Raw genomic sequence first — 15987 nt, 5'->3', positions numbered from 1 at the left:
CACAGCAGTACAAACTGGAGGACAAGCAGCTGGTCTTTGTCCTGTTCACCGAGAGGTCAAGGGTCACAGTCAGTCAAGAGAGATCTGTCGCATGGACACCAGAGGGCGTCTGTGTCTCACAACGTAGCTCTATTTCTCCTTTTCCCTATTGTGTGGATGAGTTAGTGATGTGAGTTAAAGGACACACCTGTAGGATGAGTCACAGCTCAAACAGCCAGGCGTGGTTCTGCAAAGATTTATCTTGATGATCTCGATTGGCGTCGGTGTGAAGGGAAGATCATGTGGACTGAAATATTTGCTCTTTTTGTGCTATTTTGACACATTGACGAGATTCAGTCAATTAAACCACTTAACAGTCACATCACCGAGGTTTAAAGGAACTTTTCTTTTTTCAAAATACTTCATAATTCATAAAAACTTCTGGACAATCCTCCTCATTTGCCATGTTTTGTGGCATGTATGTAATAGAGCATTTAATTCTCTGCACAACTGAATCATTGCTATTAGTCGTAGTATCAGGCTCACAGTATTGGCTAGGTTAATGGTTGTCTTTTGCTTTTTGCCATCAGTTAACGTTTGTTGAATGTGCTGCTTATGTAGTTTTAAAGCTGCTATTTAGCAGCATTTAGGATGTGAAGGTTATATAACTATAATATCATGATGAGTAGAGAGGGTCAGCATATCATGCTATTAATATTCTTTGTCACTGAGCGCAGTGTTTTTTTTTTAGCTGCTTTGGCGTCACAGATAACAGCTCTGAATATGATACGGTATGCAGCAGTGCCCAGTTTGTCCCATCATGTGGGAGCTGCTGCAGCCAATCGAGACATCACGGCCTTGGGCATCATGATTTAGCTCGACTATAAGAGCCCAGATTTCAGTGCAGGGAAATTGGTTTTGTATTATGACAAGAGATTTCTTTTCCAGACTCCAGGTGGGTTTTTCCTTTATATGTATATCCAGGTTGTTGCAAAGGGAAGTCTTACCAATCCCATTTTCATCTACATATTACATTTAATAAGGTCAAAATAAAAGAAAACACATATATTGATTTTAAAAAATGTATCTGGGAAATAACGCCCAAATCAACAAAATGCAAATGTCAGAGTGTGTTTTTCCAATAACTTGTGTGTATTACCTTGTTGTTAGTTGGAGTATTCAGGCTGTCAGTGTATGTTTTAATGTTTGCTGCTATTCCAGGGTTAACAGTGATGGTGTGCCTCCCTGTTGCGCCACTGGGGGGCGCAGCTCGGCTCGCAGCAGGAGTGAAAACACCGCTCCTTAAATACAACACAGCAAATGTTCGGCTTCATTCGTCTCTCCAGCAGAGCTGAAACATGGCTGATGCTTACCAATATCCCGTTTTCTTTGAGTGCTACAGCCTCACGGAGGAGAAGAGGAAAAGGATCGAGAATTACTTCCGTATTCGACGCAGATCAGGCGGAGGAGACTGCGGCCGTCTGAGGAGAGTCAGAGATCAGCTGTGCAGCATTGCTTTCAAACATCAGAGAGGTAGACTGTGGATTAACAATCAGCTTGGATTTACACTGGTTTAATATTTAGATTCAATGTAGGTGAAATGCGTTTGAACTGTAAAGCAACTGCATTAACACACTCATTTTAATTTTGTTCGCCTAAATGATAAAGAAATTATGTGTAAAAAAAAAAAAAAAAAGAAAAAAAAATCAATGTGCATATATATGCATGTGTATATATGTATGTATACACACACACACACACACACACACACACACGGTCAGTGATTCAACAACAGGAGTCAACAGGAAATGGATAGCTCACCCTTAAGTTTCGTTTTCCCCACGTAGTGAAACTTGCAGCTGCAGGAGAGATTTCTTGATGCCCTTAAGAGTGAGAAATGTAAAGTGGACCCTGCACATGTCTAAGGAATACAGCAACAATGATCCACAGCACAAGGCAAAAGGAATCACTGCACCAGCTGACTGGATGCACAGTACCTGAGGAGTTAAAACCAGCTGTTAAAGCATTAAGCATGTTTGTATGAGAAGCAGCACAGCACACTCATGTTGAAGCTGTGTTATGACTTGGGTTTAAAGTCTGGGCACAAAATATTGTTCATTTCAGCCTTGTGGCATTAATAGAGGGAGGAGATTGAGAGAATATGGAAAGACAGAGGGTAAAACCTAAAGTTCCTGGTTTCCTACCAATAAGTTATAGAGAAAAGAGAAAGAACGTCTCATTTAACATAAAGTCTGTGGTTTTAGTCAACAGGAAAAAAAAGCAGCAATGCCCCTTTTTTTTAAACTCACAATGTCATTTTTTCTGCTGTAGATCAGCAGGGTGTCCTGCAGAGATCTGAGCACGTCGTCGATGGTCTGGTGCTCACTGTGCGAGATGCCTCCTCTCCCATTACCACCTCCACTGCAAGCCAAGATCTTTCGGCTCCAGCACAGGTAAGCACAACATTTTACGTCACGCAGTCAAAGCTGTGTTTTCAAAAAACAAATTACACATTTGATGTATTTATATATCACCGAAGAAACTGTGTACTTGCACCATAAACACAATATGAATGAATGTGGGCATACTATGATCATATTGTTATCATCATTTTGATATTTGATCTCTCTCCAACAGCAGAGCCCAAAGTCCAATTCTGCCTCAATTCCTCCACCAAGTGATAAAAATTATCAACTACGACTTGATTCTTACCTCATTCGATACCTAAACGAATGTCCCAAGGCTGGGAAGCAACTAGAGAGAGACCTGGCCTCTGTTGCCTGCTCTGCTCAGCTTCACCCAGAGGAGGAGAAGGTTTTAGTCAGGAGTTTAACTCAACCTGGTGCTGCAGTTGAAGGTAGAAACTGGAAAGCCGAGGCAGACAAAGTTTTTGATGGCTACCTGTGCTACTATGAGGTGGACTCCCATAAAGTTAAAGCTCTGCTTCAGTCCTGCAGCTCTCGTCAGACCACAGATGAGGTGAAGGTGTACAGCGAGGTTGGGATGGCTGTTGTGGTTGGGGAACGCTCTCAGGTGAACGCCCGGTTGGTGGATGTAGAGGTGTCACTAGCTTCAACTTTATGTGAAAGGCAAACCAGTATCCGTAGACTAGGCGAGGCCAAAGTCCGTCTCCTCTGGAAGGACATTGAACACAGTCTGTCACAAGACTTTCCAGGAGTGAAGGTCATGCAGGGAGGTGCAGGTCAGATAGTTTTGGAAGGTTCTGCAGAGGAGATTCTGAAGGCTGGAGATAGGATCTCTGATATGGAAAGATTGGTGTTAGGAAGGACAGTTTCTGACAAGAGCCCGCATTTTCTGGCCTTCCTAAGGAAAGTGTATGGAGGTCCAGGGGTGCTTGGGGGCTTTTTAGGGGTTGGAGACAACGTGGAAGTCGAGTTACGAGACACAAAGCTGCGTTTCTTCTCCCTCTCTGCTGATAAACTGGATGAGGCAGTAAAAAAACTGAAAGAAGAATTCAAAGAAGTCAAAATTAATGTTCCTAACTGCTCTTCTGTGCCATCTGAGCTTCAGGAGAAGCTTAAGCTCAAGACAAATGAGATGAACCGAGGGCAGCATAGGGCTCAGGTCGTGTTTGACGCCTCGGTGTGCCTGCTGGGCCACACCAAAGAGGTCGAGGAGCTGAGTGAAGCTGTCACACAGTTTATTTTGGACCAGTCAAGCATAGAAGGCAAAGTCATTCTCCCTTTCCCAGAGTTAGCACAGCGGCTGCATGGTTTTGACTGTTCTGGTGTTACCTTCCATCCTTTAACATCTTCTGAGTCTGTGGTTGTGCTGGAAGGTCCATCCAGTAAAGTGGCCGAGGTCAGGAACAGATTAGGTCCATTAGTGGACTCCCTTCCCAGTGGGAATGAAGATGAACTCACAAGTGTTGCACAGAATATGGCATCATTGAATTTGGGTGAAGGAGCCACAACAGTTGCCAGCTACAGTCTTTGTGACGGGCTCCAGGTGCTGGTGTGTCATGGTGACATCACCAAACAGGATGCTGATGCCCTGGTGAACGCTGCCAATGAAGATCTGGACCACTGTGGAGGTGTTGCTGCTGCTCTGAGTAAAGCAGGTGGTCCTGAAGTACAGAGTGAGAGCACGAACTTAGTGAAGTATATCGGGAAAGTTGCTACAGGTGAAGTGGTGGTGACCACAGGGGGGAACTTAAACTGCAAGAAACTGCTGCATGCTGTTGGGCCTGTAGCTGGAACAGCAGGCGGCAGAGAGAGGATCCTACTGGAAAAAGCTGTCCGTTCTGCTCTGAATTTATCAGAAATGATGGAATTTCAGTCTATAGCCATTCCTTGTATCAGCTCAGGGGTATTCGGGATTCCTATCGCTGTGTGCTGTGAGGCCATTGTAACAGTTGTTAAAGAGTTTGGCAGTCAGGGAGGGCGAAGTCTGAGCAGAATCATCCTGATTGATAACAGAGGAGAGGTGGTGAGGGCCATGCATGAAGCCTGTGACCGGCTCCTGCGAGGGATCAGTACTGGAAACAGTGCTCCAGGTGATTTGGGATTCCCGATGGGTGCTGCTGCTCCAGACACAGACAGTGGTGGAGCTCCTGGAGAGGGTGTCTGTGTAGAGATCGTTCAGGGAACCATCGAGACTCAGCAGGTGAGAAACTTTTATCTCCATATGACTGGTATTATATCCAATTTTGCTTACCTTGATGACTTGCTAACAGTTTGATGTTCATGAGCTCCAACATTACACAAAGCTCCTGGAAATGATCAGTAGAACAGTGGAAATAATGGAAATGCAGCATAATACAATGGTAACATTACTGGTCCGTTAGAGCTGCTGTAATCAGACATGTCAAAGAGGTCGCACATAGTGACAAATCCACAGAATCATCCGAGTCTGCACAGGTCCTCCTGCTCTATGAAGCGTTTCAGTATCTTGTAGCTTATTGCTTTGGTTTTCAGGCCTGTAGCTTTATTGTTTTTTTATTGCTTTATTGGTCATTGCTGTCATCAGTGTTGTTTCAAGACGCAGCATGTGGCAATAAAAAAAACCCCTCTAAACCCTCTACCCAGCATCGAACAGCAGGCAGACAATGTTGTTGACTAGCTGGTGAACGCAGTGGGGCATTTAGCAGCTAAAGAGGCAAATATTTCAGTCAGGAGTTGTTGAGAGCAAAACTGAGCTAAAAGGAGGGTGAATTTTCGACTTACATTCACCAAGTGACTCCCAGTGAGTCTTAATGTTGCCCAATGCCTGTTGGGTGTGGAAATAATCACCAAGAGTCTCGTCTCTGCTGTCCCCAAGTGGCCAAACAATCAATCCGTTAATGCAAGGTGACTACCTACTTCTGTCTGGTACTTTTTACTGCCTGTTTCTGAAATCTGTTTTATATTTATCCAATGTGCCTGCAAACCAGGGCACCCAACTTAGGGAGAGATTGATGTGTTTATAACATGGGTGTCAGCTGATTTTCTTAAGCAAACACTACAAGGAATAATCTGAGAAAATGAGTAGACAATAACATTAAATCTGCTCTTGCTCTAGGTGGATGCCCTGGTTTCGCCCATGGTTGGACACAATCCTCTTTCTACCCGTGTTGGAAACACTTTGTCAGAAATAGTTGGATCACAGCTGACTTCAGTGTTTAGAAAGGAAGCAGGAGAAGAAACGCTGCCTGGAGACACAGTCCTGGTGGAGGGCATGTCTGGACTTCCATCTAATGCAGTGCTCTTCCTCAACCTTGTTCCCTGGGATGGCGACCAAGATGGAACAGCAGTGCAGGTGAAATAGTGGAGGGGTTTTCCAGTTTTCTACAACAGAATACTGTCTATTTTCATGTCTAGCCTTAAAACTAATTACATTTTTGACCTTCTGCAGGTTCTTAGACTGGGCATCAACACAATCCTAAGCTCCTGTGAGAGTTGTGGGTTTGGATCTGTAGCTCTCCCTGTACTCGGAGCTGGGCTTGCCCTGCGTTTTCCTGACAGCGTGGTAGCCAGGGTTCTGCACGAGGAAGTTCATGCGTTTGGCCAGAACAGAGCCAGCAAAAGGCCACTCCTGGTCCGCATCGTCCTCCATCCCAGTGACAATGAGGCCAGTGAGGTACTACAAATGCATTGCCCCAATAACTTAATGAAAATGTAGAGTGTTCATGTCTAATTTTTTTGCATGAAATATAGTAAGAGGTAGCAAATCTGCCTTTTACAAACTTGGATTTGGATTTGCATCTGGTGAGTATATCCTGGAATTAGTAATAAACCCTGTACCTCCTTTCTGCAGGCCTTCAAGTGTGTCGAGGAAGCTTTCCCATTCAAGGGACTCACTGACGATGTTCACCAACTAGATCCAGGTAGGTATAGATGTTCAGTCCTGTGGCACCAATTGTTCATGTTTCAAGTGCATTTGTTACTGATTTACTTTCAGATCAATTTGATTTGACTGTAATACAGTAAAGTGTATATTGTCAACCAGAATCAAAACAGTATTTGTTGCTTAGGCAGACAGGCAGGTCGACTCTCCAACCATTTCAAGTTGCATACCTTGCATTTAACATCATTGTTGTATTCATTTGCTAGATAGGAGCATGCTAATGTCATCGTCAAGGAGTGCTTTTTGATCCCAACTTTACATCATGTGCTGGCCGCTGTTTCCCCAAACGCACGAGAACAGCTAAAGAAAGAAAGCAAGTAAGAGACAAATGCATTTAACATTGGTCATTATTCTCTCCTAGTGTCAACTACAAAGAGGATCATCCTGCTGGGGAAAACTGGAGCCGGGAAAAGCAACTTAGCTAACACCATATTTGGAGAGGAGTTGTTCACCACAGACCATTCTCCCAACTCTGGAACAAAGATGTGCCAAGCAGAAACCAAATGTGTCAATGGAAGAAGCATCACTCTGATCGACACGCCTGGTTTCTTTGATCCGAACAGGTCTGAGGAGGATTTGAAGCCTGAGATTATGAGCTGTATCACAGAGTGCGCTCCTGGGCCTCATGCTTTTCTCATTGTGCTTAAAGTGGAGAAATTCACAGAGCACGAGCAGGCTGTCATTACTAAAGTATGCCAGTGTTTCTCTGAAGAGGCTCTAAAATATGCTGTAATTGTCTTCACTCATGGTAACCAGCTCCCCAAAGGAATGAAGATTGAGGAGTTTGTCAGTCAGAATAAGAATCTGAGTGATCTGGTGAAGAAGTGCGGCAGCCGGTGCCACGTCGTTGATAATGAATACTGGAAGAACAAACGGCAGAACAGCTACAGGAGCAACCAGTTCCAGGTGGAGGAGCTACTCAACACAATAGACAAGATGGTGATGGAAAACAACGGAGGCTACTACATCAACAGGATTTTACAAACAGTGGAGCAAGAAATAAAGAAAGAAGAAGAGCTAATAATACGGTCATCAGGGAACATGCCGTTGAAAGAAATCAGAAAGCAGGCGAAAGCCAGAGTGTCTGATAGGTTTCTGATCCAACTGGCAGGCACTGCAACAGGGACAATGTTAGGAGCTTTTTTTGGTGTGGCAGCGATGGTTGGATTAGTTATCACAGCTCTGTGTAACTCTGCAGCATTAATGAAACTTATGAATAGAGTTCCAGGAGCAGGAAAGGCAGTCACAGCAGCAGTAGCAGGAGGAGGAGAAGCAGCAGGGCTGACAGCTGCCGGAGTGGCGGTAGGTGTGTCTGCAGCAGGCTTCGCTGCAGCAGGAGGAGTTGTAGGGGGCATTATCGGACATGATGCAGCCGAGGGAGCAGAAACGGCATGGGAGGCAGCAGAGAGGGCAGCTAATGCCGTCTTCAACAAAGGAAAAACTTCTTTGGAGCAGTTAGGCAACATAAAATTATGAAAAGGAGTATTTACACATCTAGTAGACACTTTCGTCAGGTTTCTGGCCACCTCGTGATTATTTATTTATTTATCCAAAATTCACTACATGCTGAATGTTAAATGCTCAACTATGTTCACCAGCAGGTCACTAACTTTGTCTGTCTGCAGTTTGGAGCTTTTAAATGAAACAGCAATAAAACAGGGTGAATATGAGTTTCCTGGCCAGAAAACCAAAACTAGCTTAAATGAGCTCCATAGAGTTTAGGGGTCGGGTGATACTACAAACTTTGGTTTATCTGAGGGGAAGAATATTTGGGAACTCAGAACTGCAACAGAATCAAAACTAGACGCGATGAAAAAGGTGGAGGGAAAAAGTCACTACTCAAGTTGTAAGTTGTGCAAGAATCATTCTAATTTAAGAAAAGTGTGCAATAAATGAAAATATATATTTATACAATTAAAGCGAACAATGATTAATACAGTGTTTAATTATCTGACAGACACTACTTAACTTCAAGATGTTTGATGATTTACTATTTTTCCACTGATCACTTTCTTTATTTTAAGGAATCGTGTGTTTTGCATAAATCTGTTTTTCAACAATAAAAGCATTGATTGCTCATAACTTTTTCTGTTTGTTTTGTTTTTTGAGGCTGTTTGTCTGACTTGGTTATCGTTACACTTGGATTTCTCTTGTGACAGTACACCTGCAGGGGGCGCCCTAAAGCAAGAACAAGGTGGGGGTGCATCCAGTGCAGTGCAGACTTTGCCCAGGCCTAACTCAAGTTGACTTATGTTGTTTTTATGTGATATAAAAAAATCAGCAATAATGATTTCATGATCATCAGTGCGATATTTCTTTTCCTGAAAAACCTGATGTATACAATCAGACACATGCAGTGCACGGGATCAGTAATTCATGCACCAGAGGGCCTTCAATTGAGACATCCAATATATAAATACGCAAATTGATATGTCAAATTTTTTTGTGTCAGAAGGTTCAATAAACAAAATTAGAATTTTCTGGCAATCATTTCATGGTTCAGGCTTTGCAGGGTTAAAAACAGTGGACCTCCCCCTGCTCTGTTCAGCCCCGCCTCGTCAGGCTGGAGCACAAAGTCACCTGTCTTTTCCAAGTATAAGTCAGACTAAGGCTGCTAAAAATGGCTGGCAAGCAACAACATCAGCCGGAGGAGCAATGTGGAGTCAAGCTGGACCAGGCTCAGTTCTGCTGTTCTATATGTCTGGAGCTGCTGAAGGATCCAGTCACTATTCACTGTGGACACAATTACTGCAAAATGTGTATTGAGAGTTACTGGGATCAGAGAGAAGAGAAAGGAGAGTTCAGCTGCCCTCAGTGCAGAGAGACCTTCAGTCCCAGGCCCCTTCTAAAGAGGAACAACACGCTGTCTGAGGTGAGATGGCATGTTCATTAGTATATCAGTGTTTCCCAGTTCTGGTCCTGGAGGCCTGATGTGTTTCCCCACTCCGGCACACCTGAGTCAAATGATGAGCTCGTCATCAAGCTCAGCAGAAGCCTGACAACACATTCAAATGAATGTTATCAGGATTGGGAAACACTGCACTGGAGGAGTGGGGGGGGGGGGGGGAGAGACTGACTGACTTTGCGTGTATACTTCTACTAGTATCAGCGTACAGCATTCATTGACCCCCTAACATAAAATGTTAACATAATTAAAATGTCAGTGTGGAAATACAAACAAAGAGAGCTGAAAACAAAACAAAAAATCAGAGGTCAAAAAATTTTACATGATGCATTGTTTTATTTGTTTGTTTTTGACTAGTAAAGTGTTATTTAATTCAAATATCTATTGGTATCTGCCTCAGAAATCTGAGCTAATTAACTCCTTCACCTAATTTCTGTCAAAAGTTTAATATTGATCTTAACATTCCTGTCATCCTTAGGTGGTGGAGAAGCTGAGGACCCAGCAGAGAGAGATGCCTGCCCCCCCCGCCGCTGCTGTGGCCTGTGTCGGCCCAGACGATGTCACCTGTGATTTCTGCAGCGGCACCAAACCCAACAAAGCCACGATGTCTTGCCTGACGTGTTTGGCGTCTTACTGTCCAGCTCACCTGGAGCCTCACTGCACTGTTCCTGTGTTGAAGAAGCACCAGCTGGTGTCGGCTACAGTCCCTCTGCAGGAAAAGATGTGCACGAAGCACAACAAGCTGACTGAGATCTACTGTGTGACAGACCAGCAGCTTGTTTGCTCTCTGTGCGCTGTAGAGGAGCATAAGGGCCATGAAACAAATCCTGTTTCAGTACTGAAGGCTATGATGGAGGTAGAATCTCTCACACTGAAGCCTGTTGGGTTGTTGTATGTTAGTACTCTTGAGCTCACGTCAAATGGGGAAATAAAATCCTAATTTTAATCCGGTGCAAATTGAAGTCCTCCAGTGTTGCCAGAAATAATCGTGTTTTCTTCCTTCCAGAAATATCTGGTTCGTAGTCAGAGGAAAATCCAGAAGACGGTTCAGCAGAGAGAGAAGGAGCTGCAGGAGCTGAGCCAAGCTGAGGACAGTCTCAAGGTGTGAAACAAGGATTTAGTGGTGTACGAGTCTGTGGGGCTGCTCGATGGGGCTCACAGTTCAATGGGATGTGTTGTTACGATTGGTAGATCTTGATTGTGAAATACCACAGAAGATAATAATGTGAACAGGTTTCTCTCAGTGCATGTTTTTAAAACCATTCCTACATTCAGTATCATGAGCCAAACAATGGGCACAACAATGTCAAGTGATATTTGTATTTTGGGGTCTCTACTTGCATTTAGGTCTTTAAATGATGAGTTTTTTAGGGGGGTTAGTGGCCATTTCAGAGCAGCAGACCCTTTTTAAGTTTATTATGAATTAGTACTTGTGTAAAATGTAATACAGTTGTGATTTGATCCAGAAGGGGGGAAGTCATTTTCATCTTGGCCCTTGGGAGGTCAAAGGTCAAGACCAGCTTGTGAAGCGTGTGTCGTGTTTCAGCAACATTTAGAGGAAAAAACTTGACGTGTGCCAACAGAGCTGTGCCCTGACTGCGCTGAAGGACTCTGACCAGATCTTTGGAGAGCTGATCGCCTCCATGCAGAGGAGACGCAGCGAGGTGAAGCAGCTGATCAGAGACCAGGAGAAAACTGCCGTCGCTCAGGCTGAGGAGCTTCGGCTGCGGCTGCTGGAGGAGATCACGAAGCTGTGGAGGAGAAACGTAGAGCTAAATGAGCTGTCGCACGCTGATGATCACATCCTTCTGATTAAGGTAGCAGACAGTTTTTAGTATTATCTCAAGTTTTAAGGGTTTGTTTGTGGAGCAGAAACAGAAAAAGCTTCATCTTTTTAACTGTAACCTTTTTAGAACATTCAGTTGGGAGAGAATGGCCTAAAGGGATATTACAGCAGATGAACTAAACCTGTCGGGTGACAGTTGGCTTCCCACATAAAGTACAAGGGTGAATGAATAAAAAATAGAAATGATGAATGGGATCATTTAAAAAAAAAAAAAAAAGATTTCTATTAACGGGTGACGATGTTTAATTATACTATATGCATAAAAGACACTAAAAGGAAAGTTATGTTTTTATATACAAGAACCGATTGTTGCATGTTAACACTATATCTCACTGTAATTTAATTAAAGCCTCATCTGTCTTAAATTCCTAGTTTACAAACCAAATTCATGATAAAGTAGTTAATTTTCTGACCAGTTTTTTTCTATCTTTACTTTCCTGTATTTTGACCTTATATATTTTTTTAATATATTGTTTTTCTGACTTTGACTTTGTCCCGTTTCTCCTCAGACTTTCTTATCTCTGTCCACTTCCTGTGACTGTCGAGGCCTCTCACCTGGTGCCGGTCCCCTGCGGTCCTTCACAGAGGTGACTGACTGCTTGTCTGACCTGAGGGATAAATTAGAGATTGTCCTGAGTGACGCATGGCCCAGGATCTCTGCCACAGGTAACCTGCAAATTCTGATTCCCACAGTGGCCACATTCATGTCCTGTGGCGTTTTCTCAAGATGTTTCTTTCTTACAGTCTCCTATGTTGAGTTCTCTGTTCTGCCTGCACCAACAACCAGACAAGAATTTTTACGCTGTAAGATAAGTCCTTTTTACTCAAATGTAGTAATCACCATTTTAGTGGCTTTTATATTGATACTCACTTTAATTTCCTGGCAGATTGCTGTCCCCTCACACTGGATGTGACCACAAACTACCCCTATCTCCACCCGATAGCCGACAACCTCAGGGTGAGGCCCACAGCCAGCCCGTATTCTGCTCAGCCTGACAGGTTTTCTAAGTTCGCGCAGGTGCTGTGCAAAGAGGGATTGTCGGAGCGATGCTACTGGGAGGTGGAGTGGCATGCTCGCACTCTGTCCGCGGCGGTGGCTTACAGCGACATCGACCGCACGTCGGATGAGTCACAGTTCGGAAGCAATGACAAGTCCTGGAGTTTGGAGTGCGGACCGCATGGCTACACTTTCCGTCACAATAATGTAGAGACGAACGTGCCAGGCCCCGGCTCCTCCAAGATTGGAGTGTATCTGGATTACAAAGTGGGCACGCTGTGTTTTTATCACGTCTCTGATGAGGTGATGGTTCTGCTCCACAGAGTCCAGACCACGTTCATCCAGCCTCTTTATCCTGGGCTTGGGCTGAACTATGAATGGTATGATGCTGGAGTGTTTGCACAGCTGGTCAAGTTATGGGAGTAAAATAGTGAGTGTGGTGGCAGTTTGACCAAACAACACTATTACTATCTATAACTATTTAGCCCGTCGCTCCAGAGGAGAAATGGGGGGGAAATAGTACAGATGGGAGTGTGAAAAAAACACTTCTGCAAAAACTTTTGCCCTGCCCCATGAAACATTTAGCTTCCTCTATTAACCACTCCATTGGCGTAGAAAGCACTTTGTAGGAGAAGTTTGTACAAATCTATCATAACTACCTTCATGCCCCTGCAGGACTTTGTTCTAGACTGATGAGCTGGCATTAGAGAAGTGGTGTCAGACTTTCATCTAATCGAAGAGGGAAGGTAGCAGAGCATTAAACCAGTGATGAAGCCTGCCTTAACACGAATAGTGTACATCCACGCAACTGCATGGTGTGTGTCTGTTTTCCTAAGAAAAGGCTTCATGCAACTTGCAAGTTATTGCAAGTTGCCTGAAGCAGTTAACCAACCTGGGATGAGACAACGTTTACACTCTAAAATGTCTTCAATTGTAAAATGCACTGTAATAGCTTGAGTATCGATGGTGCTTTTAAAAAATAAACTTAACTGCATTGATTATACGGAAGAGAGTTTATTTTCATGCGGTAGCTAGTGTCGGCATGTCACTTTAAGCGTATGTGTTAGCCCTGATATACACTGGCGATGTGTCCTGTTTGTACCCCTCCTCTGGCCCAGCATGGATGGATTTTCATGCACTGTTGTTGAAAGATAACATCAAAATAAGACAACGCACCAAAACAAACCACAGGATTCACCGGTCAGGAAGACAGCCCGTAAAATACACAGATTTGCGTTTTCATGCTAAATATTTAAAGCATGTCCATAAAGATTCACTACAGGACTGGATCTACTTTCTAATGGTTTGAGTTGGGCTGCTCGGAGGTTTTTATTTTCTCTTTTCTTTCTCTTCTTTTATTTGTATATCACGTTACAAAGATGGAGGGAATCAAAAGTGCTTGAACAACAAAAATTAAACAACACAGCAAATATGCAAAGAAAACAAATGTATTGCAGTGAGAAAAAGTGGTCAGTATGTGGCGAAAGAAATGCAGCACCTGCCTTTGTGTACTTTTGGCCTGGAGCAGCTCTTTTATGGTTTTGGCCCCTTTGCCCCCGAGTACAAGGCAGGGTCTATAAAGATTTGCTTTTCCCAGTTTGGTATAAAGAACTAAGCCCTGATTTTAACCTCAGCCATCACCTTTAGGGATGAACAAGGCGTTATTGCCCAACATCTAATCCCGACCTCTGTAATGCTCTTTGTGTCTCAATGGGATCAGCCAGGTTCCAAAATTTTGTGGAACACCTTCCCACAAGAGTGGAGGCAGTTGTAACTGCAGATTTATGCCTATGGTTACTTAATGACTTGTTCAGTAATCATATCTGTCATATTTAAGTGCAAACATACTTTTGGCCATGTAGTGTGGTTTGTTTTGTTAATGTGGTTTTGACATATGAACAGAACTCCAAGCAGAGATCTGCATGGCTAGATAGCATTATGGAAAAGTCTTTTTGTACTTTGGATGGATTAACCCTTTCAGTCGACACTACACAGATGAAATTCCTCGCCTGACGTGTCAGGGTGTTGACAGAATGCCAAGGCAGCGGCTGGCCAGGTAAGTGGGACACACCTTCACCTCTCACTACGCTGCATGTTACAGCAGGCATAACAAATCAATCAATAGAGAGTGATAGAGAACGAGAGAGAGGGAGCGAGAGAGAGAGAGAGTGGGTGTGGAGAAGAAAGGGTAAAAAGAACAGGAGGAACATTTACATCAGATTCAGACTTCTTTTCCAGCTCTTGGTGTCTTCTTTCTTCTGTTGGAATTCACGGTCGATGACTTGGTGAGTCTCTCATTTTTCAAACGCAAGTGTGTGTTTTGCCTTCTGTCAGTAACAACACTGCGGCTACAGCTGCCAACAAATCGGTGCAGTCAATCATAGCTGCTGCTACTGTTGGAGGAGAAAGTAGTGACTTTAGTTGTTGTTTTTCAGGACTTACAGGAATTGTTCATTTGCGATATGTTGCTGTATATTTTTGAGAACATACAAAGTGTTCTCTGAGCTCTTGTGACATTATTATTATCAGGTTTGACAGCTGTGATTTATTTAAATGCATTATGCTCTTATTCTGTATGTTGTACAGTTTCTGTTTGTATGGTTTGTCTTTGTAGGCAGAACAGGTGCGTTATAGTAGGTATGTGCATGAGTCACACAATACACACAAACACACCTTTTCAGTCAGTCAGGTTTTAAATTATGTGATGTGGTCACTTGTTTTACAGGGAGATCTGTTTGAACAAATATACCATAAAATAGTGAAAGAAAACAAACTTTTTTTTAACCTTTTTGTAAGAAAACGAAGGGTTAAAGAAACAAACAACAGACACCCACAAGAGGAAAGGAAACAGAAAATGCTCAACATGACAACAACACCAACTACCAGGTTATAGTCAGTGTAAGTGTCTCATTGTCGGCCCATTGCACAATAAGTCGTTTTTACCGGCTGCTGCTGCTTTGCCAGTGCGGTTTGACCGGCTTTCAGTAAAGACTGGCCATGTGGTCACATTTCTTGGTCTCTCTCTGCCTCTGAAATCTGGAGAAAATGCTTTCATTTGACATTTGTGAATTTTGAAAAGTGGTGCAAATACATCTGCAGGAAAAGGACGAAAAGGAAATGAATATCTATGATGTTCTTAGCATGAAGAATAGAGTGTATTTTTTTGAGAAAGATGGGACATCTTCACGCATGTACCGCTGGAAATGTCTATTTTTTAATCTTTCATTCAAAAAATAGTGAAAGCACTAGTTTTCTTTTTGTCTATTGCAATTCATTATTAACTTATTTACCTGTTTGTTAGTTTATATGATCTAAGTGCATTTTATCTAATGTCTCTCTAAAGCACTTTTGTGTTGTTTTTGAATTCATTGATTTAACTGATAGCAGTAGGTTATTCATTTCAACAAAAAGACTCCACCCCCCCACAAAAATAAACACAACAGATTATGTGTGAGCCAGACAGCAGCAGCATGCATTACTGTGCATTACTAAAAGTAAATGTCTTCAAAAACGCAACAAATCTCTGCAGTCTTTCCAACTCAACAATTACACACTGTAATCATCCATAATTACTGCACAAGCTGATAAGAAATATCGCACAGGTTTACTTAGCAGATGTGGGTGTGATTATATCTGATTACGTGCACAAGAGCAGTAAAATTGCATGGTGTCTGCAGCCTAAAGGGCGTGCTCTTAAACTAATAGTCAAGATATGTGGAACAAGTGATGACATGTTACTTTTTAAAACAGTTTTCCACTAACGTGAAATAGCTGCTGTACACATGTTGCCTTTCAGGAGCCTATAGGATACATGCAAGAGCTGCATTTGTTGTATGAACTGAATGATGTACTTCTGTTAACTGAACGCTGACAGCTAACTCGGATCTCTTCCTGAAATTTTTATCCGCTTCGGGT

General features: G+C 43.1%; 2 protein-coding genes across 2 annotated transcripts; both read left to right on the top strand.

The window, feature by feature from the left end:
* The first annotated feature begins 1274 nt into the window (after positions 1-1274).
* On the top strand, positions 1275-8353 carry LOC139222980 (protein mono-ADP-ribosyltransferase PARP14-like). Its single transcript, XM_070854900.1, has 7 exons — positions 1275-1512; positions 2311-2432; positions 2617-4605; positions 5500-5736; positions 5833-6057; positions 6235-6304; positions 6686-8353. Exons 1-7 carry the CDS (start codon positions 1338-1340, stop codon positions 7798-7800), a joined length of 3933 nt encoding a protein of 1310 aa, XP_070711001.1. The 5' UTR covers positions 1275-1337; the 3' UTR covers positions 7801-8353.
* A 591-nt stretch (positions 8354-8944) lies between these two features.
* On the top strand, positions 8945-13036 carry LOC139223024 (E3 ubiquitin-protein ligase TRIM47-like). The gene is made up of 7 exons (XM_070854955.1): positions 8945-9196; positions 9708-10085; positions 10236-10331; positions 10813-11049; positions 11585-11741; positions 11820-11879; positions 11963-13036. Exons 1-7 carry the CDS (start codon positions 8945-8947, stop codon positions 12496-12498), a joined length of 1716 nt encoding a protein of 571 aa, XP_070711056.1. The 3' UTR covers positions 12499-13036.
* The last annotated feature ends 2951 nt before the right edge of the window (positions 13037-15987 follow it).

This window comes from Pempheris klunzingeri, chromosome 23, assembly GCF_042242105.1.
Source record: "Pempheris klunzingeri isolate RE-2024b chromosome 23, fPemKlu1.hap1, whole genome shotgun sequence".
Classification (NCBI taxonomy): domain Eukaryota; kingdom Metazoa; phylum Chordata; class Actinopteri; order Acropomatiformes; family Pempheridae; genus Pempheris; species Pempheris klunzingeri.
This window is presented reverse-complemented; position numbering and strand designations above follow the sequence as displayed.